The sequence below is a fragment of the Pseudophryne corroboree genome, chromosome 2 (assembly GCF_028390025.1).
Source record: "Pseudophryne corroboree isolate aPseCor3 chromosome 2, aPseCor3.hap2, whole genome shotgun sequence".
In the NCBI taxonomy this organism is placed as follows: domain Eukaryota; kingdom Metazoa; phylum Chordata; class Amphibia; order Anura; family Myobatrachidae; genus Pseudophryne; species Pseudophryne corroboree.
In genome coordinates this window covers 75,609,191-75,637,123 of record NC_086445.1, presented here as the reverse complement: position 1 = coordinate 75,637,123, position 27,933 = coordinate 75,609,191, and the positions used below count along the sequence as shown (strand labels likewise).

The following is a 27,933-nucleotide window of genomic DNA, read 5'->3' as shown; positions in this document are numbered from 1 at the left end:
TCTCCCAGCAAAAGAATTGCACCACTTGTAGATGGTACAAAATGCAGCTGCCAGACTATTAACCAACCAGCCCTGTTCCAGTCGCATAACATTCATTCTCTAGTCCCTTCACTGGCTGCCTGTAAGATGGTGAATAGTTTTCAAGATTGGCTTACTGACTTTCAGAGTCCTACATGACCAGGGCCCAAGGTACTTGAAGCAGCTTCTGAATCCTTACTGTCCCTCGATTACTACGATCTGTAGATGAAGGACGACTAACAGACTTTATGGAACTCTCTTCCCCGCACAGTGCAAGAAGCCGCCACTCTAGAATCCTTCAAAAATAGTCTAAAGACTTACCTATTTACTCAAGCATTTCACTAATATTTCTCTAACGTCCTAAGTGGATGCTGGGGACTCCGTAAGGACCATGGGGAATAGCGGCTCCGCAGGAGACTGGGCACAAAAGTAAAGCTTTAGAACTACCTGGTGTGCACTGGCTCCTCCCCCTATGACCCTCCTCCAAGCCTCAGTTAAGATTTTGTGCCCGAACGAGAAGGGTGCACACTAGGTGGCTCTCCTGAGCTGCTTAGTGAAAAGTTTAGTTTTAGGTTTTTTATTTTCAGTGAGACCTGCTGGCAACAGGCTCACTGCATCGAGGGACTAAGGGGAGTAGAAGCGAACTCACCTGCGTGCAGAGTGGATTGGGCTTCTTAGGCTACTGGACATTAGCTCCAGAGGGACGATCACAGGCCCAGCCATGGATGGGTCCCAGAGCCGCGCCGCCGGCCCCCTTACAGAGCCGGAAGACAGAAGAGGTCCGGAAAATCGGCGGCAGAAGACGTCCTGTCTTCAACAAGGTAGCGCACAGCACTGCAGCTGTGCGCCATTGCTCTCAGCACACTTCACACTCCGGTCACTGAGGGTGCAGGGCGCTGGGGGGGGGCGCCCTGAGACGCAATAAAAACACCTTGGATGGCAAAAAAATGCATCACATATAGCTCCTGGGCTATATGGATGCATTTAACCCCTGCCAAAATACACAGAAAAACGGGAGATAAGGCCGCCGATAAGGGGGCGGAGCCTATCTCCTCAGCACACTGGCGCCATTTTCCCTCACAGCTCCGTTGGAGTGAAGCTCCCTGGCTCTCCCCTGCAGTCACTACACTACAGAAAGGGTTAAAAAAGAGAGGGGGGGCACTAATTACGCGCAGTATTAAATAAAACAGCAGCTATAAGGGGAAAAACACTTATATAAGGTTATCCCTGTATATATATAGCGCTCTGGTGTGTGCTGGCAAACTCTCCCTCTGTCTCCCCAAAGGGCTAGTGGGGTCCTGTCCTCTATCAGAGCATTCCCTGTGTGTGTGCTGTATGTTGGTACGTGTGTGTCGACATGTATGAGGAGAAAAATGATGTGAAGACGGAGCAGATTGCCTGTAATAGTGATGTCACCCCCTAGGGGGTCGACACCTGAGTGGATGAACTGTTGGAAGGAATTACGTGACAGTGTCAGCTCTGTATAAAAGACAGTGGTTGACATGAGACAGCCGGCTACTCGGCTTGTGCCTGTCCAGACGTCTCATAGGCCGTCAGGGGCTATAAAGCGCCCGTTACCTCAGATGGCAGATATAGACGCCGACACGGATACTGACTCCAGTGTCGACGGTGAAGAGACAAATGTGACTTCCAGTAGGGCCACACGTTACATGATTGAGGCAATGAAAAATGTTTTACACATTTCTGATAATACGAGTACCACCAAAAAGGGGTATTATGTTCAGTGAGGAAAAACTACCTGTAGTTTTCCTGAATCTGAGAAATTAAATGAGGTGTGTGATGATGCGTGGGTTTCCCCCGATAACAACTGATAATTTCTAAAATGTTATTGGCATTATATCCTTTCCCGCCAGAGGTTAGGGTGCGTTGGGAAACACCCCCTAGGGTGGATAAAGCGCTCACACGCTTGTAAGGGCTCTACCCTCTCCTGAGATGGCCGCCCTTAAGGATCCTGCTGATAGAAAGCAGGAGGGTATCCTAAAATGTATTTACACACATACTGGTGTTATACTGCGACCAGCAATCGCCTCAGCCTGGATGTGCAGTGCTGGGTTGGCGTGGTCGGATTCCCTGACTGAAAATATTGATACCCTACATAGGGACAGTATATTTTTGCCTATAGAGCATTTAAAAGATGCATTTCTATATATGCGTGATGCACAGCGGAATATTTGCCGACTGGCATCAAGTCTAAGTGCGTTGTCCATTTCTACCAGTAGAGAGTTATGGACACGACAGTGGTCAGGTGATGCGGATTTCAAACGGCATTTGGAAGTATTGCCTTATTAAGGGGAGGAGTTATTTGGGGTCGGTCTTTCAGACCTGGTGGCCACGGCAACAGCTGGGAAATCCACGTTTGTACCCCAGGTCGCCTCTCAACATGAGAAGACGCCGTATTATCAGGCGCAGTCTTTTCGTGGACAAGCGGGCAAAAGGTTCCTCATTTCTGCCCCGTGACAGAGGGAGAGAAAAAAAAAAGGCTGCAGAAATCAGCCAGTTCCCAGGAACAGAAACCCTCTCCCGCCTCTGCCAAGCCCTCAGTATGACGCTGGGGCTTTACAAGCAGAATCAGGCACGGTGGGGGGCCCGTCTCAATGAATTTCAGCGCGCAGTGGGCTCACTCGCAAGTAGACCCCTGGATCCTTCAGGTGATATCTCAGGGGTACAAATTGGAATTCGAGACGTCTCCCCCTCGCCGTTTCCTAAAGTCGGCTTTACCGATGTCTCCTTCTGGGGTCTGGGACTCAGGGTCGACAGCACAAAGGTCGACACACTTTAGGTCGACGCCAATTGGTCGACACACATTAGGTCGACAGGGTCAAAAGGTCGACAGGGTCAAAAGGTCGACAACAACAAGGTTGACATGGAAAAAGGTCGACATGAGTTTTTTATGTTTTTTTGGTGTCGTTTTCTTCGTAGAGTGACCGGGAACCCGAATTAGTGCACCGCGTCCCCTCGCATGGCTCGCTTCGCTCGCCATGCTTCGGGCATGGTGCCTTCGCTCCGCTCCGCTTCGCTCGGCACACTTTACCGTTCCAATCGTAGTCCACGTGGATCGTTAAGTATGAAAAGGTTCAAAAAAAGAAAAAAATCGTGAAAAACTCATGTCGACCTTTTTCCATGTCGACCTTGTTCCTGTCGACCTTTTGACCATGTCGACCTTTTGACCCTGTCGACCTAATGTGTGTCGACCAATTGGCGTCGACCTAAAGTGTGTCGACCTTTGTGCTGTCGACCTGGAGTCCGGATACCCTCCTTCTGACAGGGAGACAGTTTTGGAAGCCATTCACAAGCTGTATTCCCAGCAGGTGATAATCAAGGTACCCCTCCTGCAACAGGGAACGGGGTATTATTCCACACGGTTGTGGTACCGAAGCCGGACGGCTCGGTGAGACCGATTCTAAATCTAAAATCTTTGAACACTTACATACAGAGGTTCAAATTCAAGATTGAGTCACTCAGAGCAGTGATTGCGAACCTGGAAGAAGGGGACTACATGATGTCTCGGGACATCAAGGATGCTTACCTTCATGTCCAAATTTACCCTTCTCACCAAGGGTACCTCAGGTTTATGGTACAGAACTGTCACTATCAGTTCAGACGCTGCCGTATGGATGGCCCACGGCACCCCGGGTCTTTACCAAGGTAATGGCCGAAATGATGATATTCCTTCGAAGGAAGGGAATTTTAGTTATCCCTTACTTGGACGATTCCCTGATAAGGGTAAGATCCAGGGAACAGTTGGAGGTCGGTGTAGCACTATCTCAGGTAGTGTTGCGGCAGCACGATTGGATTCTCAATATTCCAAAATCGCAGCTGGTTCCGACGACTCGTCTTCTGTTCCTAGGGATGATCCTGGACACAGTCCAGAAAAAGGTGTTTCTCCCGGAGGAGAAAGCCAGGGAGTTATCCGAGCTAGTCAGGAACCTCCTAAAACCGAGCCAAGTCTCAGTGCATCAATGCACAAGGGTTCTGGGTAAAATGGTGGCTTCCTACGAAGCAATCCCATTCGGCAGATTCCACGCAAGAACTTTCCAGTGGGACCTGCTGGACAAATGGTCCGGGTCGCATCTTCAGATGCATCAGCGGATAACCCTGTCACCAAGAACAAGGGTGTCCCTCCTGTGGTGGTTGCAGAGTGCTCATCTTCTAGAGGGCTGCAGATTCGGCATTCAGTACTGGGTCCTGGTGACCACGGATGCCAGCCTGCGAGGCTGGGGAGCAGTCACACAGGGAAGGAATTTCCAGGGCTTATGGTCAAGCCTGGAGACATCACTTCACATAAATATCCTGAAGCTAAGGGCCATTTACAATGCTCTAAGCTTAGCAAGACCTCTGCTTCAAGGTCAGCCGGTGTTGATCCAGTCGGACAACATCACGGCAGTCACCCACGTAAACAGACAGGGTGGCACAAGAAGCAGGAGGGCAATTGCAGAAGCTGCAAGGATTCTTCGCTGGGCGGAAAATCATGTGATAGCACTGTCAGCAATTCCGGGAGTGGACAACTGGGAAGCAGACTTCCTCAGCAGACACGACCTCCACCCGGGAGAGTGGGGACTTCACCCAGAAGTCTTCCACATGATTATAAACCGTTGGGAAAAACTCGACAGGTATTGCGCCAGGTCAAGGGACCCTCAGGCAATAGCTGTAGACGCTCTGGTAACACCATGGGTGTACCAGTCAGTGTATGTGTTCCCTCATCTGCCTCTCATACCCAAGGTACTGAGATTGATAAGATGGAGAGGAGTAAGCACTATATTCGTGGCTCCGGATTGGCCAAGAAGGACTTGGTAACCGGAACTTCAAGAGATGCTCACGGAGGATCCGTGGCCTCTACCTCTAAGAAGGGACCTGCTCCAGCAAGGACCCTGTCTGTTCCAAGACTTACCGCGACTGCGTTTGACGGCATGGCGGTTGAACGCCGGATCCTGAAGGAAAAAAAGGCATTCCGGATGAAGTCATCCCTATCCTGATCAAAGCCAGGAAGGATGTAACCGCAAAACATTATCACCGCATTTGGCGAAAATATGTTTCGTGGTGCGAGGCCAGTAAGGCCCGACGGAGGAAATTCAACTGGGTCGATTCCTACATTTCCTGCAAACAGGAGTGTCTATGGGCCTGAAATTGGGGTCCATTAAGGTTCAAATTTCGGCCCTGTCAATTTTCTTCCAAAAAGAACTAGCTTCAGTCCCTGAAGTTCAGACGTTGTAAAAGGGGTACTGCATATACAGCCTCCTTTTGTGCCTTGGGTTCCAAAAAGTCACATTGGTTTGAACCACTTAAATCTGTGGAGTTAAAATATCTCACATGGAAAGTGGTCATGCTGTTGGCCCTGGCGTGTCAGAATTGGCGGCTTTATCCTGTAAAAGCCCTTATCTGATTTTCCATTCGGACAGGGCGGAATTGAGGACTCGTCCTCAGTTTCTCCCTAAGGTGGTTTCAGCGTTTCACCTGAACCAACCTATTGTGGTGCCTGCGGCTACTAGGGACTTGGAGGACTCCAAGTTGCTAGACGTTGTCAGGGCCCTGAAAATATATATTTCCGGGACGGCTGGAGTCAGAAAATCTGACTCGCTGTTTATCCTGTATGCACCCAACAAGCTGGGTGCTCCTGCTTCTAAGCAGACTATTGCTCGTTGGATTTGTAGTACAATTCAGCTTGCACATTCTGTGGCAGGCCTGCCACAGCCAAAAATCTGTAAATGCCCACTCCACAAGGAAGATGGGCTCATCTTGGGCGGCTGCCCGAGGGGTCTCGGCTTTACAACTTTGCCGAGCAGCTACTTGGTCAGGAGCAAATACGTTTGTAAAATTCTACAAAATTGATACCCTGGCTGAGGAGGACCTGGAGTTCTCTCATTTGGTGCTGCAGAGTCATCCGCACTCTCCCGCCCGTTTGGGAGCTTTGGTATAATCCCCATGGTCCTTACGGAGTCCCCAGCATCCACTTAGGACGTTAGAGAAAATAAGAATTTACTTACCGATAATTCTATTTCTCGTAGTCCGTAGTGGATGCTGGGCGCCCATCCCAAGTGCGGATTGTCTGCAATACTGGTACATAGTTATTGTTACCAAAAAATCGGGTTATTGCTGTAGTGAGCCATCTTTTCTAGAGGCTCCTCTGTTATCATGCTGTTAACTGGGTTTAGATCACGAATTGTACGGTGTGATTGGTGTGGCTGGTATGAGTCTTACCCGGGATTCAAAATCCTTCCTTATTGTGTACGCTCGTCCGGGCACAGTATCCTAACTGAGGCTTGGAGGAGGGTCATAGGGGGAGGAGCCAGTGCACACCAGGTAGTTCTAAAGCTTTACTTTTGTGCCCAGTCTCCTGCGGAGCCGCTATTCCCCATGGTCCTTACGGAGTCCCCAGCATCCACTACGGACTACGAGAAATAGAATTATCGGTAAGTAAATTCTTATTTTACTCTAGCTTGTTTTGTATTTCGAGCTGTAAAGACAATTGTAAAGCACTTTGAGTCCCATTAGGAGACAAGTGCTATATTAATATAATTTTTATTATTAAGAGAGACTTCTGTGACGGGCATTGTCTGCCTCACCCACCCAACCGCCTGCTCCAATCTACCTTACACAAAGGGGAAAAAAAAATGCACATAAAAAGTTCAAGGTGCACAGATAGATGAGTCCACATACACCTTTGCTCAAATAGACCCATCTGGTGCAAAACTGACTTTTCGACCTAGTTAGCACCAAGAGTCCGACCATATACTTTTTCCTCTAAAATGCAATAAAAGTACAATGCAAGAATACACTAACTATTGACGCTGACATTTCAATGTTGGCTGCTACCGACAGCGTAACTAACTTTAAATCAAACGTCTGCAGACTTCATTTAGTAGAGCTTTTTAATTCTGATCTATAAATGTTGATTGGTTTGTTGATGAAGAACAAAAGATCATAAACTGAACGAAGTATAAAATGTTTTCTGCCTCTGCTACACAATTTGTCATTGTCTGCATTACACCCACGTAATAAACAAAGAACATCCTGGCACTTTATGCTGCACACAGTTTAGGGCTTTTTGTTCATTTTGTTACGTAATGTCAGAGAATTGTTTTTATTTATTTATTTTTGTGTTATCAACAGATTTTAATGCTTAAGCTGTAAGTTATTTGTAACTGCTTTCTAGTCTCCTTATAGGGGGTCATTCCGACCCGATCGCACGCTGCAGTTTTTCGCTGCGGTGCGATTGGGTCTGAACTGCGCATGCGCCACGACCGCAATGCGCAGGCGCGTCGCTGCCCAGCGACGGGAAACGCAGGGCAGCATTGGACCTTACGAAGAAAGCGATCTCAGCGCCGATCGCAAGGTGATTGACAGCAAGAAGGCGTTTCTGGGTGGCAACTGACCGTTTTCTGGGACTGCCGTGGAAAACGCAGGCATGTTTAGGCGTTTGCAGGGCGGGTGTCTGACGTCCGTTCTGGGACCAGACAGGCTGAAGTGATCGTAGTGGCTGAGTAAGTTCAGAGCTACTCAGAATCTGCACGAAAACTTTTTGCACAGCTCCCCTACACAAGCGATCGCACACTTGCTATGCTAAAATACACTCCACCATAGGCGGCGACTATCTGATCGCACGGCTGCAAAAAACTGCTACCGTGCGATCATCTCGGAATGACCCCCATTGTTCTGCAGGATTTACATTGTTCGAGATAATGTGTTGTGTCTTTTGTTTCACATGTATATGTCATGCCATGACAGAATAAAGGCCTAAATGGTGTTTAACGTCTTAATCCTCACTATCTATCGCAGGGAATGAGTAGCATAATGCTTGTTGTTTTCAGTAATTGCTTTAATAGCTCTTCTGCAACCCAAATTCTCTGCAAAACTCTGGCACTATCCCAGATCGGACTCAAACATTGTTGTATTCCTGAGGCTTATAGAAAAACAAGAATTAGCAATGCATTTCGGAGCTGCTGTATTGGGACCTGCAGTGAATCTGTTGCTAGGGGTGGGACCTGCAGCGCATCTGTTGCTAGGGGCAGGATCTCAGGATCTGCAGTTTTGCTAAGCGTATTACAAAGGGTCTGTCTTATGCCCCTACACACGGATATTTGGAGACGGCGACCCGGCGGCGGGGTGGGGGGGGGGGGCGGTGACGGGGGGAGTGAAGTTTCTTCACTCCCCCCGTCACCCGGCTCCATAGCAGTGCATGCTAATTGCTAATATGGACGAAATTGTCCATATTGGCCTGCATGCATAAACAACACGGCACCAACGATGAACGAGCGCGGGGCCGTGCATCGTTTATCGCTGGTGCCTACACACTGCACGATATGAACGAGTTCTCGTTCAATAATGAACGAGAACGTTCATATCGTTCAGTTAGATCTTAACTATCTTAACTTAATTTTCTTAATTCACAGTGCTTTAAAGTATCAGCATTTTTTTTCCCACGGCAACCTAGGCCAAAAGTTTCTTATTGAGAAATTCAGCAAACATTATGAAATTACCTGCTTCCCTGTCATCCGTATGTGCAGTTATGTGGTGGTATACAGGGCTGTCATTCCGTTTCTTCTCTTTTAGCAAGGCTGTTGGGATACTGGACCATGGGATTGCAGTATGTGCTGGAATTTGGCACCTAAACAACTTTAATTCTAAGCTCCCCCCCCCCCCCAGCCCGCCTCTACCCTATCGTGACAGTTTTTTTTTAGGTGCCTCAGGAGTTGATATAGGGCATGTGTCACAGCCTGGCATTGCAGCCGCCACACTTACCCCGCCGCAGCTCGATCTGGTCCAGGATTGGAGGCGGGGTCTCCCATGGTCAGTTGGCGTCAGCGCGATGCAGGCTCCGGACGTCCGGTATCCACTCCAGGTTGGTTTCCACCGGCTGCGGTCCATGGGCGCTGCCATCTTTCCCGTAGGTCAGCTGAGCGATATAGCCAATCACGGCACCCCAGTAGATCATGTGAGCTGCACACCCAATGGCGTCAGAGTGGGAAATTTAAAAGAAAGTGCCAAGCAAGGCATCAGCGCCTGGACAACGTTGCTACCCTGCTGCTCTAGTTCTGTGTCCCTGCAGCACTAGTCCTTGCACAAATCCAGGTTCAGCCTGGTAAACCATTTACTGAGCCTATCACTACATTGTTCTGGGTCCAGCCCGGTGGATTCTCTAAAGAGCCTGCCTCTCCACTAGTCCTGTTCCAGCCTGGGAGAACTATCGACAGAGCCTTCTATTATTCTAAGCCAGGTCCAGCCTTGTAGTTTGCCTACAGATCTTAACACTATGCTTCCAGGTCCAGCCTGGTGAATTATCTACAGAGTCTGATAATACATTAAACCAGCCTGGGAAATCCTGCAAGCCGGTACTGCTCCGTAATCCGGCATCTCAGCCTAAATTGCTGGCTGCACTGCAGCAATCCTGCAAGCCTGTCCTGCTCTGCAACCCAGCATCTGAACCCAAGATACTGGCTGAACTTTGCAATCTGGTATTTCAGCCCACACAGTTGGCCGTGTCCTAGCTACTCCTCATAGCTGATATTGCTCTGCAAGTGTTAGTCTGACAAGAGGATCAGTTATTCTGTGAAACGAGGAAGTCTCCATCATACCGTCTCATCTCAACTCCTAACGTCTACTGAATGAGGAAGACTTACATTAGGCCTCTGCAGTTCCTGTACTCCACTGCTATCTCTTCCCAAACATCGTCTCTCCAGGAACAGTACCACCTAGTCCCGGCCGTGACAGCATAATTCTTTTGTATACAGGTCTGTTAGTACAGCGACTGCAGGGAACTCGCGTGGGAGAAGGGGCTCTATGCGGCACCTGCTGGTCTCCCCTATACAAGATCAGCAAGTTGTATAGTCTTCCTTGCTGCATAGAAAGTCAGAAGTGAAACTAAGTATGCATTCTCCATACTGCATGGTGTGCTGCTCAGTGTACTGCTACCCTGGTGCAAGTCTCAACTCTGCGCCTCTTCTCTGCATCTGCCTCAGAAAGGCCTAGTATTTATTGTTCCTTTAATATCTTTTATTCTGTAAGGAATGTTATGCAGTTGCTCAGTGACCTGTGTACTCCTGGTTCTGTTTTCAGGGGATTTATTCCACCTGCTTCCACTATAGGGTTCGGTATGATATACCGCTGGCCGGGATGCTGAAGGTCAGGATCCCGACATCGGCATTCTGAGCGGTAGAATGCTTGCGGGAAGGGGGGGGAGAGCGCAACGAAGATCCTTGCGGGCTTGGTGGCAAGCTTAGCTCGCCACAGGTTCTATTCTCCCTCTGTGGGTATCGTGGACACCCATAGAGGGGGAATCACCTACCTCACTGGTATACCGGCGGTGGGATGGTGCCCCTGTCAGGATCCCGGCGTTGGTATTGTGACAGCCGGGATCCCCGCATACCCCGCTATATATAGCAAGGTCCCATAGGGATTATGACTGAGGGGCGTTGTACGACGACTATCATGCAGGTCTGTGAGGCTGCTGCATCTGCCCTTGCAAGGCCAGTGTGGGCAAAGGCTCTGGGTCGAACAGTTTCTGACTAATACCCCTTTTCTACTAGCTCAAAAAACACGGGTAAATGCACGGGGGCGCGCATTTACCCGTGTTTTTTGCAAGTGGAAAAGGGTAAACCCGGATCAAGTGACCCGTGAATCCTACCCGGCTATCTACCTGGGTAGGACACGGGAATGATCCGGGTTGGGTTGTAGTGTAAACGGGAGCCGTGTCGATGCGACACGGCTCCCGTTTACACTGTATGGAAGGGCGGTGCTGGGAGATAATGTGATCTCCCTGCGCCGCCTCTGCCGCGTCACTAGAAGCGTCACCAACCCGGCATATGCCGGGTTGTGACTGCTGATGGGAAAGGGGCCGAGCACGGGTCGCAGCAGGGGGCAGCTCCCGTGTCAGGCTCCCGGCTGCGACCCGTGCTCGTAGGTGGAAAAGGGGTATTAGTGAAGCTTGTGCGTCAGTGGGAGGAGCAAGCTAGGGTAGCTGCTGGGCCAGTTCCTTTGATGCGTGGTTCTGACGACCCCACCCAGTTGCTGTCTGATCCACCTTGGCTCTGTACCTGTCCAGAGCTAAAAAGCGGGCAATGAAGATAGTAAAAGCCCAGCTACACCCCGGCCACAGCATGTTTAACTTGCTTCCTCCAGGCAGACGTTACAGAGCCGTCCCCGCCAGGTCCACCAGGTCCACCAGAAGCCTCAAAAGTTTCTTTCCCCAAGTGCTCCGCCTGCTGAACTCCTGAACATTGACTGACTAGACGTACATGTAACTAACTTGTGTCCCTACGGTATACCTACCTGTGTGACTTTGCTTCCCCCCCCCCCCCCCCCCCCCCGCTTATCTGTTACCTACTTGGCTGTTGTATAGCAAACCGAAGACAAATTCCTAGTATACGCAAGTATACCTGGCCAATAAAGCTGATTCTGATTCTGATACCATGGAGTGTACAGCGTCCTGGTTTGAAAAGGTTTCCTCTTACTTAGAACGGTTTTTCCGAGGATCTTCCGCGTTAGTGTCTTCCTCCTTCCAGGGCTCCGTTGGAAGTTTCTGATTCGAAGGAGGAGTACAGTGAACTTCAGGAGACTGCCGTTGTCCCAGAGTATGAGGACCTAGAGCAGGCATTCCCAACCGCGGCCCTCAAGGCACACCAACAGTGCAGGTTTTAGTGATATCCAGGCTTGAACACAGGTGACTTCATTAGTATCTCAGTTATTTTGATTTAACCATCTGTGCTGCAGCCTGGATATCACTAAAACCTGCACTGTTGGTGTGCCTTGAGGACCGTGGTTGGGAATGCCTGACCTAGAGTCTTCATCCAGTCAGGGCGTGGAAGATATCCTAGCTGCTGTTTACAATTTTGTGGACTGGTCGGACAGGTATTCCCAAGCGGAGGCTGTGGGTCTGTTTATGTGTTTGCGCAAGAAGATTGTTACATTCCCGTCTTCTCCGGATCTCTCCAATCTCACTGAGGAAGCTTGGAAGGTGCCGGATAAAAAGTTCTCCGTTCTTCGCCAATTTGCTTCACTTTTGGTCTGATTCATTCCTGATCGCTGCTGTGTGTTTTTGTACAGCAGGCGATCAGGTCCTAACTGCGCATGCGTATGCACTGCAATGCTCACGCGCGTCAAGGGCATCGAAGAGCAACGCTGGTCAGCGACAGGATGGTGCGAAAAATCCAATCACACGGGCGTTCACAAGGTGATTGACAGGAAGAGGCCGTTTGTGGGTGGTAACTGACCATTTATTGGGCATGTCTGGATAAACGCAGGCGTGGCCCAAGCGTTTTCAGGGAGGGTGTGTGACGTCGACTCTGGCCCAAATCAGCCTCTACTCATCCCACTGTAGGAGTAAGTCCTGGGCTGCGCACAGACTGCACACAGTGCATTTTTGCAGCTCTGCGTACACATGGGATCGCACAATTTCACAGCGAATATACACTCCCCCTGGAGGCGGCGACTATTTGAACGCAGGACTTCAAAGTTAGCAGCCCAGCGATCAGATCTGAATCGCCCCTTTTATCTGCTCCCTTCATCAAGTATCAATTTTTTTTTCTGTCATTTACAAAAATCTACCATACAGTACTGTACTTGTTGGTTTTTTGTTTTTTTCCAAATAAGTCCCTTTCCTGGGAGTATACATTACATTACCCAAGTGTGTACTCCTTATTACTACATCCAGACTTTGTAACGTGGGGAGGCAAACAGGTTGCTGAACACCTACACTAAAATAGACAAAAGAAGAATCAAGTTTCCCATCAAACCAAGCTTCTTTTCAAGGATAGAGTCTCAAATGTAAAAAGGAACCATCATTTCTATGTATGGTTAGGTTGGCCATGGCTTTCTAGCTGTCATAGAACTACAAGTCCCATCTTACCCTGTGTGCAGGGTATCGCACTTCCTAAACCATTGGATTGCATGTAACCCGTCTCTGGTCTACACGTATACTATACATTTTCTGTATTTATTCCTTTCACATTTATGGCATCTTAGCACTGAGAAATTTTGTCTCCCAAGGAGGAATATTGTATGAGGATCCTCCGCAGGAAATGACCCTCATTTACATTACACTTCAGGGTTGTCAGATTGCTTGCACATTAATTCATCCTGTAAAACATAGGGGGTCATTCCGAGTTGTTCGCTCGCTAGCAGATTTTAGCAGCATTGCACACGCTAGGCCGCTGCCCTCTAGGAATGTATCTTATCTTAGCAGAATAGCGAACGAAAGATTCGCAGAATTGCGAATAGAAAATTCTTAGCAGTTTCTGAGTAGCTCGAGACTTACTCCTACACTGCGATCAGCTCAGGTCGTTTCGTTCCTGGTTTGACGTCACAAACACGCCCTGCGTTCGGCCAGCCACTCCCCCGTTTCTCCAGACACTCCCGTGTTTTTTCCTGGCACGCCTGCGTTTTTCCGCACACTCCCAGAAAACGGTCAGTTTCTGCCCAGAAACGCCCACTTCCTGTCCATTACACTCCGATCACTTCAACAATGAAAAATCTTTGTTCGGACGTGAGTAAATCTACTAAGTTTTGAGCTAAAATACTTACCGCATGCGCACTGCGAACCATGCGCATGCACATTTTTACCTTAATCGCCCCGTTGCGAAAATCGGCAACGAGCGAACAACTCTGAATGACCCCCATAGCACGGCATATTTAAAATGTTAAACTGAATTTATCAGGGATAATTAAATTGGGTAATGACGAGGTCTAAAGTCACTCTGCTTTAAAATGAATGGGATTCTAGACAAAATTACGCTGTATGTAGTAAGATTACATTTTGGGCATAGCAAGTACTGTCCCTAGTATGATGAGTGATAACTGCAGCCTATCTTCTGTTGATAACATCACCTTCGCTTCGGTCCCCCAAGTCTCCTGCCTTAGAATCATCCTCCACTCCACTCTCTCCTTCACTTCCTTCATTCAGGACATCTCAATAATGCTGCTTTTCACCTCCGGAACTCTTCCAGAATCTAGCCCTTCTTCACTCTAGGTAAGACGAAAACTCTCATTCATGCTTTCCTCATTTCCCTCTTAGACTATTGTAACCTCTTCCACTATGGCCTCCTTCTCTCTCGCATCTCCCCACTTCAGTCTATTCGTAACTGCTGCTCATCTCATTTTCATCTCCCGCCCTAAGGCGTTTACCTCACCCCTCTGCAAACTTCTTAACTGGCTCCCTATCTCACTCAGATTTCAATTCAAAATGTTCACCCTAATTTACAGAGCCTTAAATCACTCTGCCTTTCCCTTCTCTAACCTCCTCTCTCCCTCCACTCCTCATCTGGCCAACACCTCTCCCTCAATGGTCACTTCCTCTTACACTTCTCTAACCATCTACCACGTATCTCTCCCAGTTCACCCTTAGTATGTAATCTCTTACTGGCAGGGCCCTCAGCCCACTTGTTCTGCCCTAGCACACTCCAGTTTACCAGTGCTCCGCTCCCTGTGTCTCCTCCTACCAGTGACTCGGTCTGCTGGGTACAGGATCATTGAGCAGAAAATCTACTCTGAAGAGCACTGAAGTGTACTGTTATACCGAATGGGGGTAGTCTTGCAAACATGAAGGTATATGAATTCAATGGACTAAAGGTCTATCCTGAGAATGTAATTAACAAAAAAACGAGGGAATCTAGACAGACTGCTCAGTCTAATTGTAACCCCATTGTGTCTCTCCTGCTTCAGTCAGATACACTATACACTTGTTACCATATTTTTACTTGTCATTAGCTTTGACTTGTGGTTAGGAACAACGTTTTCCCACTGATTTCTGTTAGGCCATACAAGTAAATTGCCCTAGTGATTATGTGTCATATTAAGGTTTTGAAATGTTTTGTGGCTAATGACCTATTATCTAATTAGCGGCATACATAAGTAACGGTTTGCATGTCCTCTCTTGAAAGTGGTTTAAAAGTGTTATTTCCGGTGTCACATATAGTGTTATCGGATGTGTAAATGTTATATAAGTATGCTATAAATTACACTGGCACCATACTGTGCCATATTAATGGATATATTGCTTAGCATATTCAAAGGCTCTTCATTTCTAAGGCTGATTATCCCTGATAAATTCTGTTTACCATCTTAAATATGCCGTGCCATGTTTTACAGGATAAAGAAACGTGAAAGCGATTTGATAACCTGAGTAAGACATCCATCTTATGTAAATGAGGGTCACATCCTGCAGAGGATCTACATACTAAATTTGTCCTTGGAAGACGAAATCCATGAGTGCTAAGATGTCATGGATGTGACTGAAATTAATTAAAATACAGAAAATGTATAGGTTTAGACCAGCAATAGAAAATCCCATTGTACAGGAGCTACAAGTCCCAGTGTACATGGCATACTGGAACTTGTAGTTCCAGAACAGTTCCGGAAGAGTTAGAGAGCCTCAAGGGGCACAACCATGCATATGTACCATGGTTCTTTCATACACAAAGACTATATAATTGAAGTGAGCTAGGTTTGATGGGAAAGAGCAATGCTTGTTTTTAATTGTCTTCATATGTCCAGTAACCCATATGGCATATAACATATTGTGCACAGGCAACCTTCGTTTAGTTTGTCAGGTAACACATGGATGAGAGTACCTGCCTGCTGGAGAAGTTTGGATGGGAAGCATTCATTCCCGCATCATAAGAGGTGTATAGTGAATGTGTACCATCCCTCCTCATAACTCAGTTTCTTCTCTAACCTTCCACCACGTATCTCTCCCAGTACACCCCTAGTTTGTAGACTCTTACTGGAATGGCCCTACTCCCTCTTTTTCTTCCCTAGCACACTCTATATCACCAGTGCTCCACTCCCATTGTCTCCTCCACTGCAGTGACTCTGACTCTGTGTGCTCGTCTATATGTTGTATACGTCTATAAGTCAATATACTGGTAGGTTAATTGGTTCCTGACAAAAAAATAATAATAAAAAAATAACCCTATTGTGTAAGTGTGCGCATGTACATGTGCTTAGGGAAGACTGGATGGACCAAGTGATACTTACCTGACATCAAAGTATTTGTTTCTATGTTTTGAAATGTGTGGTGGATTTACGTTACGTTGGGTATCACCTGGTTTTCCATCCTGCCTAATAACATGTATTCTGATTTCTATAGTGTACAATGGTCCGGGAATACGGTCAAAAGTTACCATAGTCAGCTCGTCATAGCAGTTGCCCAGCATAGTCCGTGTTCAGCAACAGCTTTGAAAGAAAACGTCTTCCATATGTGTACAATACGAAGCTATGTGACAGAAAGTGTTCACAAAATAATGTTGCTGTACAACATTTCCTTACAGTATTTGAGTGGAAGGTTTATATAAAAACTCTAAATCTGCCCCAAGTCTGAGCATGCAGGTTTATTGGAATACAGGTTGAGTCTCCCTTATCCAAAATGCTTGGGACCAGAGGTATTTTGGATATGGGATTTTTCCGTATTTTGGAATAATTGCATACCATAATGAGATATAATGGTGATGGGACCTAAATCTAAGCACAGAATGCATTTATGTTACATATACACCTTATACACACAGCCTGGAGCTCATTTTAGCCAATATTTTTTATAACTTTGTGTATTACACAAAGTGTGTCTACATTCACACAATTCATTTATGTTTCATATACACCTTATACACATAGCCTGAAGGTCATTTAATACAATATTTTTAATAACTTTGTGTATTAAACAAAATTTGTGTACATTGAGCCATCAAAAAACAAAGGTTTCACTATCTCACTCTCACTCAAAAAAGTCCGTATTTCGGAATATTTGGATATGGGATACTCAACCTGTATTTGCATTCCTAAGATCCCCCAACTGGATTCATTGGGAGGAATTCAAATGTGTGAAAATTCGGCTGGGTGTCTGTTTTTTCCTGTCTATTAGATAGGAAAAAACAGACACCCAACTGACTTTTCAAACAATTGAATACCCCTCATTTAGTCCGGGTGGGGAGTTTAATCAATGCACATAAGCAATTTACCTGTAGACTGCACCTTCAGTAGCAATATGCTGTAACATGCAGTACTCCTGTGCTGGTGCCTCACTCACGAGGTCCTACAGTAGCTCGGGCACGTCCATCGCTGCCATTTGTAGCTACAGGTTGAGTCTCGCATATACTAAAATCCAATATCCAAAATATTTTGAGCTTGACGGAGATGAAGACATCTTTGCTTTCTGATGGTACAGTGTATACAAGCATAGTGTCATGCTCAAAATTATAAAAATATATTATATCTTATACAGGGGATGTAGCCACGATCCCGGCGGTCAGAATGCCGGCAGGGGTCCGAGGGCTATTCCTACTCGTGGGTGTCCACGACACCCATAGAGTGGGAATAGAACCTGTGGCAAGAGCAGCGAGCCACCAAGCCCGAGTCCGCAAAGGGCTTTGTTGCGCTCTCCCCCCCCCCCCCCCTGCCGGCATTCTGGTGGCCGGGATCCCGGTGTAGGTATGATGACCACTGGGATCCCATACCCAACCCTTATACAGGCTTCGTGTCTAAGCTGTATATGGTATATTAATTCTATGTACTGTATGTACACAGACTTTATTTCATGCACAAAATAATTCATATTGTAATTACCTTCAGGCTATGTGTATAAGGTGTATATGAAACATAAATGCATTTCATGTTTAGACTTGGCTCCCATCCCTAAGATATCTCATTATGGTATGCAAATATTCCAAACTACAGAGAAATCTGAAATCTAAAGTACTTATGGTCACAAGCATTGCGTATACGGGAAACTCAACCTATTTCTGCTGTGGGGTACACTGGGCTCCACAAGGATTAACATCGGGGTGTAGAGTAGGATCTTGATCCGAGGCACCAACAGCCTCAAAGCTTTTGACTGTTCCCAAGATGCACAGCGCCGCCTCCTCTATAACCCCGCCTCCGTGAACAGGAGCTCAGATGTAAGTTGGTGCCATGCAGTAAGCAGGCACTTAACAGGAGGGCTGCCTTTGGCAGCCTATTGATAGCTTTTTTTTTTGAAGAAAGGACAGAAGAATTCTTCTAACAAGACTTCAGGGATACAGAGTGTAAAGTCTCATAGCCCTTTCTGACTGCAGCTCCATCACCCCCAGCGGCGCTGAATAATCCCGCGCCGTGGTTGCCGGATCACTGCAGCGGAGGCTCCGGTTCCTTCCAGCGTCAGTCACACACACACCGCTGTCCTCCCGGAACGCGTGGCCGCAGGAACGGGGGAGGTAAGGGGTCTTTTTGGCCACACTTTACCGCAATCCAGCGCAGCCGTGGACACTGTTATTGGGCAGCCGCTCCTCTAGCTACCAGGGACATGAACAGGGCACAGGTCTGTTTTTTTTTTTTTTTTAAACTAAAACCCGTTTTTCAATGCCCGCAGTGCCCGGTGGGGATGCCAGCAGGGGGAGTTGGTCTAAGCTGTGGCCCCTCCCCCAGCCCCAGGGTGCCATTTCTGCAAATGTTCCCGCCCTGGAGCTGCATTTCTCTCCCTCACTCCCTGTCTGCAGCCATTACAGATAGAGCTGAGCTGTTCCTGGGACTGCTGGGGCAAATCCTCCTCTGTAAAGCTGCCTGATCGCCAGCGCTGTGCATTTTACAGGACACTTAAGTATTCTACCTGTCACTGGGACAGTGTTAGTTAAGAAAGAGTACATACATTCAGGGTTGTGTGGTACAAACACCCTGTGATATACATCCAGTATCTACTGTGCTTTGTTATATCTATTGTTGACACATATAGCCATACTGAGTATTACTTTGTATTGCTAGTTCAGTGCAGTTTTATGGTACACAACATCTGCATGGTACGCTTGTGACTATATATGCGTGTGTGCATGTAGCTGCTGCGTGGCTGCCTTATTGGGGTATTTCATTCAGCGTGCTACTCCTATATTCCTGTACCTGAGGGGGCTAAGTGTATCAGGTTTTTCTGTATAATATAGGATTTGTTTCACAAGGTATACTTACTGTGTATTTTTCCTTGTGACCTATAGTCACTCTATATATCTCTAGAACTCCCGGTTTGTGCTGTCATAGCCTTCACTGGGGGTTCTTGCTAGGAATATCGCTGCTAAGACTTGTACCAGGTTGGCCGATATTGTGCACATTAGTATGTCAGCTACACTTGGCAACGGAGCTGGGGCTTCTCCCACATTGCGTGGTAGTGATGCTGCAGACGCGTTGGAGGAAATTATGGCAGCTGAGAGTTCAGGTTCAGGGGGTTCCTTACCCCCCAGTGGGTCTGTAGCACCGGGGGCATCGCAGGACCCACCTTAGGCTACCTTTTCCACGCTGTTAAATACGCTTGTAACTAAATTAGCGCCCCCTGTGGGACCACCTGTGTCAATGCAGCAGTTTATGGTCCCTGCTATTAATCCGCCATGGGCAGATCAAATCTCCACTCAGTTACAGTATTTGAACCGGTCCTTGACTAAATCTAAGTGTCACTCTCGCCCGCCTAAGACTAAGTCGTCTTCTAAATGGGCCATTACCTCCTCCCAATCCACTGCTATCCCGGACACGTCCTCTGAGGAGGATGGTGCATATACTGATCCCACAGACACTGACTCAGATGTTTCTGATGGGGAAGGGAAATCATTGGTGGATGTCCCAGATTTGATTGAGGCAATTAGGCTCATCCTTCGGGTGTCTGATGATCCTGAGCCTGAGGCTGTCTCTAAGAAACCGGATAGGTTTAAACGCAAGAAGGTGGTTAAACAAGTTTTACCTCATTCAGAACACCTGGTTGACATACGTCGGGAATCCTGGGAAAATCCGTGGACAAAATTCGCACCGAATAAGAGACTGTTGGCTCGCTATCCTCTCTCTGCGGAGATATGTAAGAATTAGGAAACTCCTCCGCCCGTAGATTCTCATGTGGCGCGCATGGTAGTTTCCTCTGCTCTGCCAGTAACTACCGTCACCTCTCTGAAGGAACTGACGGATAGACGTGTGGAGGGTTGTTTGATAGCGATTTACACCCTAACGGGGGCTGTACATAGGCCAACCATTGCAGCAACATGGGCTGCTGAAGCTGTTGAGGCATGGGCTCAGGAGCTTGAAGCGGAACTGCCTTACAATGCATCTGAGCATGCTCGACAATGTCTCTTGTATATTACCACGGCTTCTCTGTACCTTAAGGAGGCGGCCTCCGATGCCGGGGTGCTGGCGGCCAAGGCTGCTACTACGTCCGTCTTGGCCAGATGTATCCTTTGGTTGAGATCCTGGTCGGTGGATATGGATACCAAGAAAACCCTGGAGGTGCTTCCTTTCAAGGGAGACATTCTCTTTGGAGAAGACCTCAATAAGATTGTGGCTGATCTGGCTACTGCTAAAACAGCTTGCCTTCCTAGTACAGCTCCTTCCGCACAGAAGGCTAAAAGTACTTTCCCTCTGCCCTTTCGTCCTCCAGGTAAAGCAAAAGGTCAGGCGTACCCAAAGCAAGCTCGTGCTTCCAGACCTGCAAAGCCCAGACCGAAGCGTGCCTTGGCCGCCCGTCAGCCTGCTTCCAAAACTGACAAGCCTGCCGCATGACGGGGCGGGTCTCCCTCTGGGGGATCCCAGGGTGGGCGGCCGACTTCTAGGTTTTGCCCAGGAATGGTTGAAGACCACTTCAGATACTTGGGTAAGGGAAGTCGTCGCTCGAGGTTACGCCATACCCTTCAAGAATCGTCCCCCTCATCGATTTTGCCTGACAGATGTGCCTCTGGATCCGGCAAAAGCAAACACTTTGCACTCCGTGGTACATTCCCTCCTGACCACAGGAGTGGTGGTACAGGTGCCTCTGTCTCAGAGAGGCAAGGGGTACTATTCACCGCTCTTCCTGGTCCCGAAAACGAACGGATCCTCGCGGCCCATTCTCAATCTGAAGTCCTTGAACAAGCTTGTGTGGGTCTCCAAGTTTTGTATGGAAACTCTGCGCTCTATTGTTCTGGCCTTGGAACCTGGGGACTTTATGGTCTCCCTGGACATACAGGATGCCTACCTACATATTCCTATTGCGGTGTCTCATCAGCAGTACCTGAGGTTTGCGGTGGGCAACCTTCATTACCAATTTCGGTCGTTACCCTTTGGTTTGACAACGGCTTCCCGAGTTTTCACCAAAGTTATGGCGGTCATGACGGCTACACATCGCCGTCAAGGGGTCAGGATCCTATCGTACTTGGACGATTTGTTGATCCTGGCGAATTCCCCAGAACTTCTCCTGTGTCGTCTCGATCTGACGGTCCAGTGCATGAAGGCCCACGGGTGGCTGATCAACTGGAAGAAATCCTCCCTGGTTCCTGCTCGGAGCATGTTACATCTGGGAGCGTTATTGGACACTCACAACTAACGGTTGTTCTTGTCTCAGGAGAAAGTCCTGAAGCTTCAGGACAGGATTCGATGCTTCCTATCTCGTCCGCAAGTGTCGATACATTCGGCAATGCAAGTGCTAGGTCTCATAGTGTCGGCTTTTGACATGGTGGAGTATGCTCAATTCCATTCTCGCCCTCTGCAGAAGTTAATTCTGACCAAGTGGGATGGCCTGCCTCACCGGATCAGGTCTCACATGATCTCATTGTCTCCGGAGGTCCGCCTGTCACTGAGCTGGTGACTTCAGGACCAACGATTGAGCAGGGGCCGTCCCTTCTGGATATCCAAATGGGTCCTTCTGACGACGGATGCCAGTCTGAGAGGTTGGGGTGCGGTGTTTGAACAACACTCTCTTCATGGTAGGTGGACCAAGGAGGAGTCTCTACTTCCGATAAATATTCTGGAACTGCGGGCAGTGTTCAATGCGTTGGCAATGGCCCAGCATCTAATACAGAACAGACCTGTTCAAGTACAATCGTACAACGCCACCACGGTGGCGTACATAAATCATCAAGGTGGCACTCGAAGCCGCATGGCAATGAGGGAAGTATCACGGATTCTTCAGTTGGCAGAACGCCATCTGCCGGCCATATCCGCAGTATTCATTCCAGGGGTCCTAAACTGGGAAGCGGACTTTCTCAGTCGTCAGGACGTACATGCTGGAGAATGGAGCCTTCATCCAGAGGTGTTTCAACTTCTCGTGGACAAGTGGGGCCTACCAGATGTGGACCTGGTGGCGTCTCGACACAATCACAAGGTTCCAGTCTTCGGAGCAAGGACAAGGGATCCTCAAGCAGCGTTCGTGGATGCTCTGTCAATTCCATGGAACTTTCGGCTGCCGTATGTGTTCCCTCCGGTGTCACTCTTGCCCAGAGTAATACGGAAGTTCAAGCAAGAAGGAGGAAACCTACTTCTGCTCGCTCCAGCGTGGCCCAGACGGCACTGGTACTCCGATCTACAGGGCCTCTCGCTAGATCATCCCCTTCTACTTCCACAACGACCAGACCTACTCATTCAGGGCCCTTGTGTTTACCAGGACTTGGCCCGTCTGGCTTTGCCGGCATGGCTCTTGAAGCTTCCGTCCTGAGGGCCAAGGGTTTTTCTGAGGCGGTCGTTCAAACTATGTAAAAGGCCCGTAAGCCGGTTTCTACTCTGATTTACCATAGGGTCTGGAATGCTTACTTTACTTGGTGTGCATCTCACAATCATGACGTTTTCAAGTTTAGCACGGTCAAACTGTTGGCCTTCCTACAACAGGGCCTGGACTTAGGCCTGCGTCTGGCCTCCCTCAAGATTCACATTTCTGCCTTGTCGGTTTGGTTTCAGAGAAAGATTGCTGCCTTTCTGGATGTACATTCACTCAGGGCGTGTTGCGGATTCAGCCTCCTTATGTACCTCCTGTGGCCCCTTGGGATCTGTCGGTGGTACTGGAGGCCTTGCAAGAGTCTCCAGTTGAACCTCTTGCATCTGCTGACCTTAAGTGGCTGTCCCTTAAGGTGCTATTGCTTCAGCTAGAATGGTCTCGGACTTGGGTGCCTTATCCTGTAAGTCTCCCCATTTGATTTTTCACCGTGACCGAGCGGTTCTTAGAACACGGCCAGGTTATTTACCCAAGGTGGTGTCTTCTTTCCACCTTAACCAGGAGATTGTGGTTCCGGCCTTTAATTCTCCTGAGTTGTCTGCCAAAGAGCGGTCTTTGGATGTTGTACGGGCTCTCCGTACCTATGTGAAGAGAACATCCTCTATTAGGAAATCTGATTCTCTTTTCGTATTGTTTGGTTTTCACAAACGTGGCTGGCCTGCTTCCAAGCAGACTCTGGCCAGATGGATTAGAATGGTGATTGCACATGCTTATGTACAGGCTGGTCGTCCGGTTCCTGCTACCATCAAAGTCCATTCTACTTGGTCGGTTGGACCTTCTTGGGCGGCCCACCGTGGTGCGACCCTTGAACAATTGTGCAAGGCGGCTACGTGGTCCTCAGGGAACACGTTTATAAGGTTCTATGCCTTCGATACTTCCGCCTCCCAGGATGCTTCCTTTGGACGCCGGGTTCTTGTGCCCGCTACAGTGCGTCCCCTCCCATAAGGAATTGCTTTAGGACATCCTCGATGTTAATCCTTGTGGAGCCCAGTGTACCCCGCAGCAGAAAACGAGATTTATGGTAAGAACTTACCGTTGTTAAATCTTTCTGCGAGGTACACTGGGCTCCACAAGGCGCCCACCCTGACGCACTTAGTTTCTTTGGTTTGGTGTGGCATAGTCGCTGACACCCTCTCCTGTGGTGAGTGTGTGGTGTAATTGGCTACAAGCGATTATCGTCTCTGGTACCTGCTAATGCGTTGGGCTGGTTAACGATACTGAGCTCCTGTGCACGGAGGCGGGGTTATAGAGGAGGCGGCGCTGTGCATCTTGGGAACAGTCAAAAGCTTTGAGCCTGTTGGTGCCTCGGATCAAGATCCTACTCTACACCCCGATGTTAATTACCATAAATCTCGTTATCTCTTTATTAAACTTTTAAGGGGCCTACACACAGAGCGATAGAAGTTAACTATCTAGACTATCCAGTCTATATCGTTAGCAAAGCTTGTGCATATCATTCCGTATGTAGAGTACCAACGATGAACAATGCGCGCATATTGGGGGTCATTCCGACCTGATCGCACACTGCATTTGTTCGCAGCGGTGCCTAAGGCCATCGTTGCCTAGCGATCGCCTCTTCCTGACTGACAGGCAGAGGCGGTCGCTGGGTGGGAGGTGGCTGGACGGCAGTGTTAAGCCACTGTTTAGGGGGCGCGGTTCGGCCAACGCAGGCGTGGCCGGCCCGTTGAGGGGGGGCAGCGAAGAGGTTCTCCCGGCCAGCCGCAGGAGCTGCGCTGGGTGGGAGGTACTCCTGAAATGCGAAAGCATCGCCGCTGTGCGATGGTTTTGCACTTCTGTGTGGGGGGGGTGGGGGGGTGGCGGGTGGCACTGACATGCGGGGCAGATTAGCCCTGTGCTGGGCGTACCCCCGCATGTCTGAGTGCCTGATCATAGCTGTGCTAAATTTAGCACCGCTACGATCAACTCGGAATGACCCTATCGTCATCGCTGGAAAAAATAGCCTGTGAATGCAGAGTCTATTTTTGCTTAGCTAGTGCATATTGGGCCTAATTCAGACCTGATCACTCGCTAGGGTTTTTTTGCACTGCTGCGGACAGATAGTCGCCGCCCATAAGGGAGTGTATTTTTGCTTTGCAAGTGTGCAATCGCATGTGCAGCCGCGCGGCACAAAAAAACTTTGTGTAGTTTCTGAGTTGCCCAGTACTTACTGAGCCGCTGCAATCACTTCAGCCTGTCCGGGACCGGAATTGACGTCAGACACCCGCCCTGCAAACGCTTGGACACGCCTGCTTTTTTCCAACCACTCCTTGAAAACGGTCAGTTGCCACCCACAAACGCCCTCTTCCTGTCAATCTCCTTGCAATCGGTTGTGTGAATGGATTCTTCGTAAAATCCATCGCACAGCAACAATCCGCTTTGTACCCATGCGACGTGCATGCGCATTGCATACGCGTGCGCAGTTCTGACCTGTTCGCAGCGCTGCAAAAAACGCTAGTGAGTAATCAGGTCTGAATGTTTATGTGTGTATGTAGTGAACAATATTAGCCTTTAATAGTTCATAGCCAAAATCGTTCAGTGTGTATAGTCAATATCACTGGTTCATTGCCAGAATCGCACCGTGTGTAGGCCCCTTTAGGGGTAAATTTACTTAAGCTTCTCAAACAGAAAATTGGTGATGTTGCCCATAGCAACCAATCAGATGCTGTCTGTCATTTCTCTATTGCAGTGATTTTCAACCCCCGTATTTTTTACACCAGCACCGGGCTACACTAGCTGGAGAGATAATGCCACAGCCGGGGGACACTTTTATAGCGGTCCCTGCGGCCGTGGCATTAAATCCCCAACTAGTCACCCCTGGCCGGGGTACCCTGGAGGAGTGGGGACCCCTTAAATCAGCCCGAGGCTGTCCCCCCCATCCATGGGCTAAGGATGGGGGGCTGATAGCCTTGTGTAAAATAAAAGAATATTGTTTTTTGCAGAAGAACTACAAGTCCCAGCAAGCCTCCCCGCAAGCTGGTACTTGGAGAACCACAAGTACCAGCATACGGGGGTAAAACGGGCCCGCTGGTACCTGTAGTCCTTCTGCAAAAAAAATACCCAAATAAAAACAGGACACGCACACCGTGAAAGTAAAACTTTATTACATACATGCCGACACACACATACTTACCTATGTTCACACGCCGACTCTGTCCACGTCTCCAAGTAGAATCCGGGGTACCTGAAAATAAAATTATACTCCCCTAAATCCAGTGCGTCCTGTTCTGTTTTTGTAATCCACCTACTTGGCAAAAAAACAAACCGCATACCCGATCCACGCACTGAAAGGGGTCCCATGTTTACACATGGGACCCCTTTCCCCGAATACTGAGACCCCCCATGACTCCTGTCACAGAGGGTCCCTTCAGCCAATCAGGGAGCGCCACGTCGTGGCACTCTCCTGATTGGCTATGCGCGTCTGAGCTGTCAGACAGCGCATTGCACAGCCGCTCCATTATGTTCAATGGTGGGAACTTTGCGGTCAGCGGTGAGGTTACCCGCTGATCTGCAAAAAACAATATTCTTTTATTTTACACAAGGCTATCAGCCCCCCATCCGCAGCCCATGGATGATGGGGGGCTGCAGGGGGTGAAGCCCGAGGGGACAGCCTCGGGCTTCACCCCTGGCCCATGGGTGGCTGGAGGGGGGGGGGGGCTTGATTTAAGGGGTCCCCACTCCTCCAGGGTACCCCGGCCAGGGATGACTAGTTGGGGATTTAATGCCACGGCCGCAGGGACCGCTTTAAAAGTGTCCCCCCGGCTGTGGCATTATCTCTTCAGCTAGTGTAGCCCTATCTCATTAACGATGCATGCTCCTGCCGGTCGTTAACGATGTACAATATCTTTAGTTTTCAACTTGAAATCTAAAGATATTGTACGAGACGGCATGCACCTGGTTGTGGGTGCATGCCGTCACTGACGAGACGCAAACTATATCGCTCAGTATGTATGAACTATACCGTTTGTGGGGGGATCTTGCCGATGTCACTGACAACAGCAAGTGTGTACCCAGCCTTAGAATAAAATAGTAAAAGTAGCCTTCAAACTATACACAAAGGACAAGGGGGAGGATTTTCTTTCCATCTCCAAAGTGTAAGATAGCCTACTGATTTTGTTGTTACCTGCTGGTATGGATTTGCAGAGATGAATGATTGCGATAATTACAAAAGTAATCATGTTAATATGTTAAAGGATTAATCAACCCCAACGAAGAACTTCTCCCAATTTGGCCGCACCAGCATTACTGCGGCCAGCAGATTACCGCACACTGTTAATGACATTCACTGATACTGTTAATGACATTTACCAACGCAACAATGATTTCATGCAACAGTTGATTATTTAATAATATAAATACATGTATATTTTGTTTTTACAGCTTTGTGCAGACATTAATTCATGTTTTGAAAGGGAACATAGGCACTGGTCTTCTCGGTCTTCCTCTTGCCATTAAAAATGCTGGTATTCTGGTAAGTCCTAATTCTGTCAGTTTTTTTTTTTTTTTTATGTGTCCAGTATATAGATATAGGGGCAAATTCAATTAGAGGCGAAATCTCAGTAATTTGCCGCCATTGCCATTTTTGCAGCATTCACGCTTATTTGTTTACAGCAAAATGGTCGCATGCGCGCTACTGCGATGTGCATACTCAATAAAAAACTTGAGGAAACTGGATTACCGTGAAAATTGGTGCCATAATTAAACTAAAAAATAGGTTAATTTTCCTCTACCCCCCAAAAAATGCTAAACTAACATTGGACAACAGCCTAGAACAGTGGTTTTCAAACTGTGTGGGGTGCCGCGAGGCTCTTGCAGGGGTGCCTTGGGTTGGTCCAGGACCAATTCAAATTATTTATGGTCAATGTAATAGGCAAAACCAGTGCTGGTGTCTGTCAATCATAAAATAGGTGGACAAACAGAAGCTAATTTTGTCTTCTGATACATAACTGAACCTAAGGATGACATATAAACACAATTAATTTAATTTAATGTTTCTTTCTTAATTTGTCAATGAAAACTTTTGGCCTATGGGTGCCATAAAAAAATTCTGATACTCTAGGGCGCCGTCATTTAAAAAAGTTTTGGAACCACTGGCTAGAAGTTTATTAATGGTTATAATAAAAGTATTTCTGGTACTTAATTTGGGTCAAATGGATGTTAGATACATTTTTTTTTTTAAATGTGAAAAAATGATAGAAAACAATTTTTTGTCAGCAAAGTAAGTGCTTTCATTAAATTTGGGGTATATAAAAATGGGTATAAGTATAGAATTGGGTCATTTTAGGGGCCGTTTGGAAAAAAAAAAAGTGGAAACTGATTACTACCACCTGCAAGTCTAAAAACACTTGTCCCACTCATAAAACACCCCAATATACCTGTCCCATACCTTGTACGCCAATATCTATAATTTCTTCTGCAGGGTCCACAGGTTATCCACAGGATAACATTGGGATATG

The 27,933-nt window shown here is 47.9% G+C and overlaps 1 protein-coding gene across 4 annotated transcripts in view; it reads left to right on the top strand.

Moving 5' to 3' along the window:
- The window catches only part of SLC36A4 (solute carrier family 36 member 4), a 588,683-nt gene that overhangs the window by 72,436 nt on the left and 488,314 nt on the right, over positions 1–27,933 (top strand). For all 4 annotated transcript variants that reach the window (XR_010201554.1, XM_063951426.1, XM_063951427.1 and 1 more), the window contains exon 3: positions 26,858–26,948. Coding sequence is in view for 3 of the 4 variants with exons in the window: in XM_063951426.1 (XP_063807496.1) it covers positions 26,858–26,948 (91 nt within the window). In the remaining variant the exon portion in view is untranslated. The remainder of the gene's footprint in view (positions 1–26,857; positions 26,949–27,933) is intronic.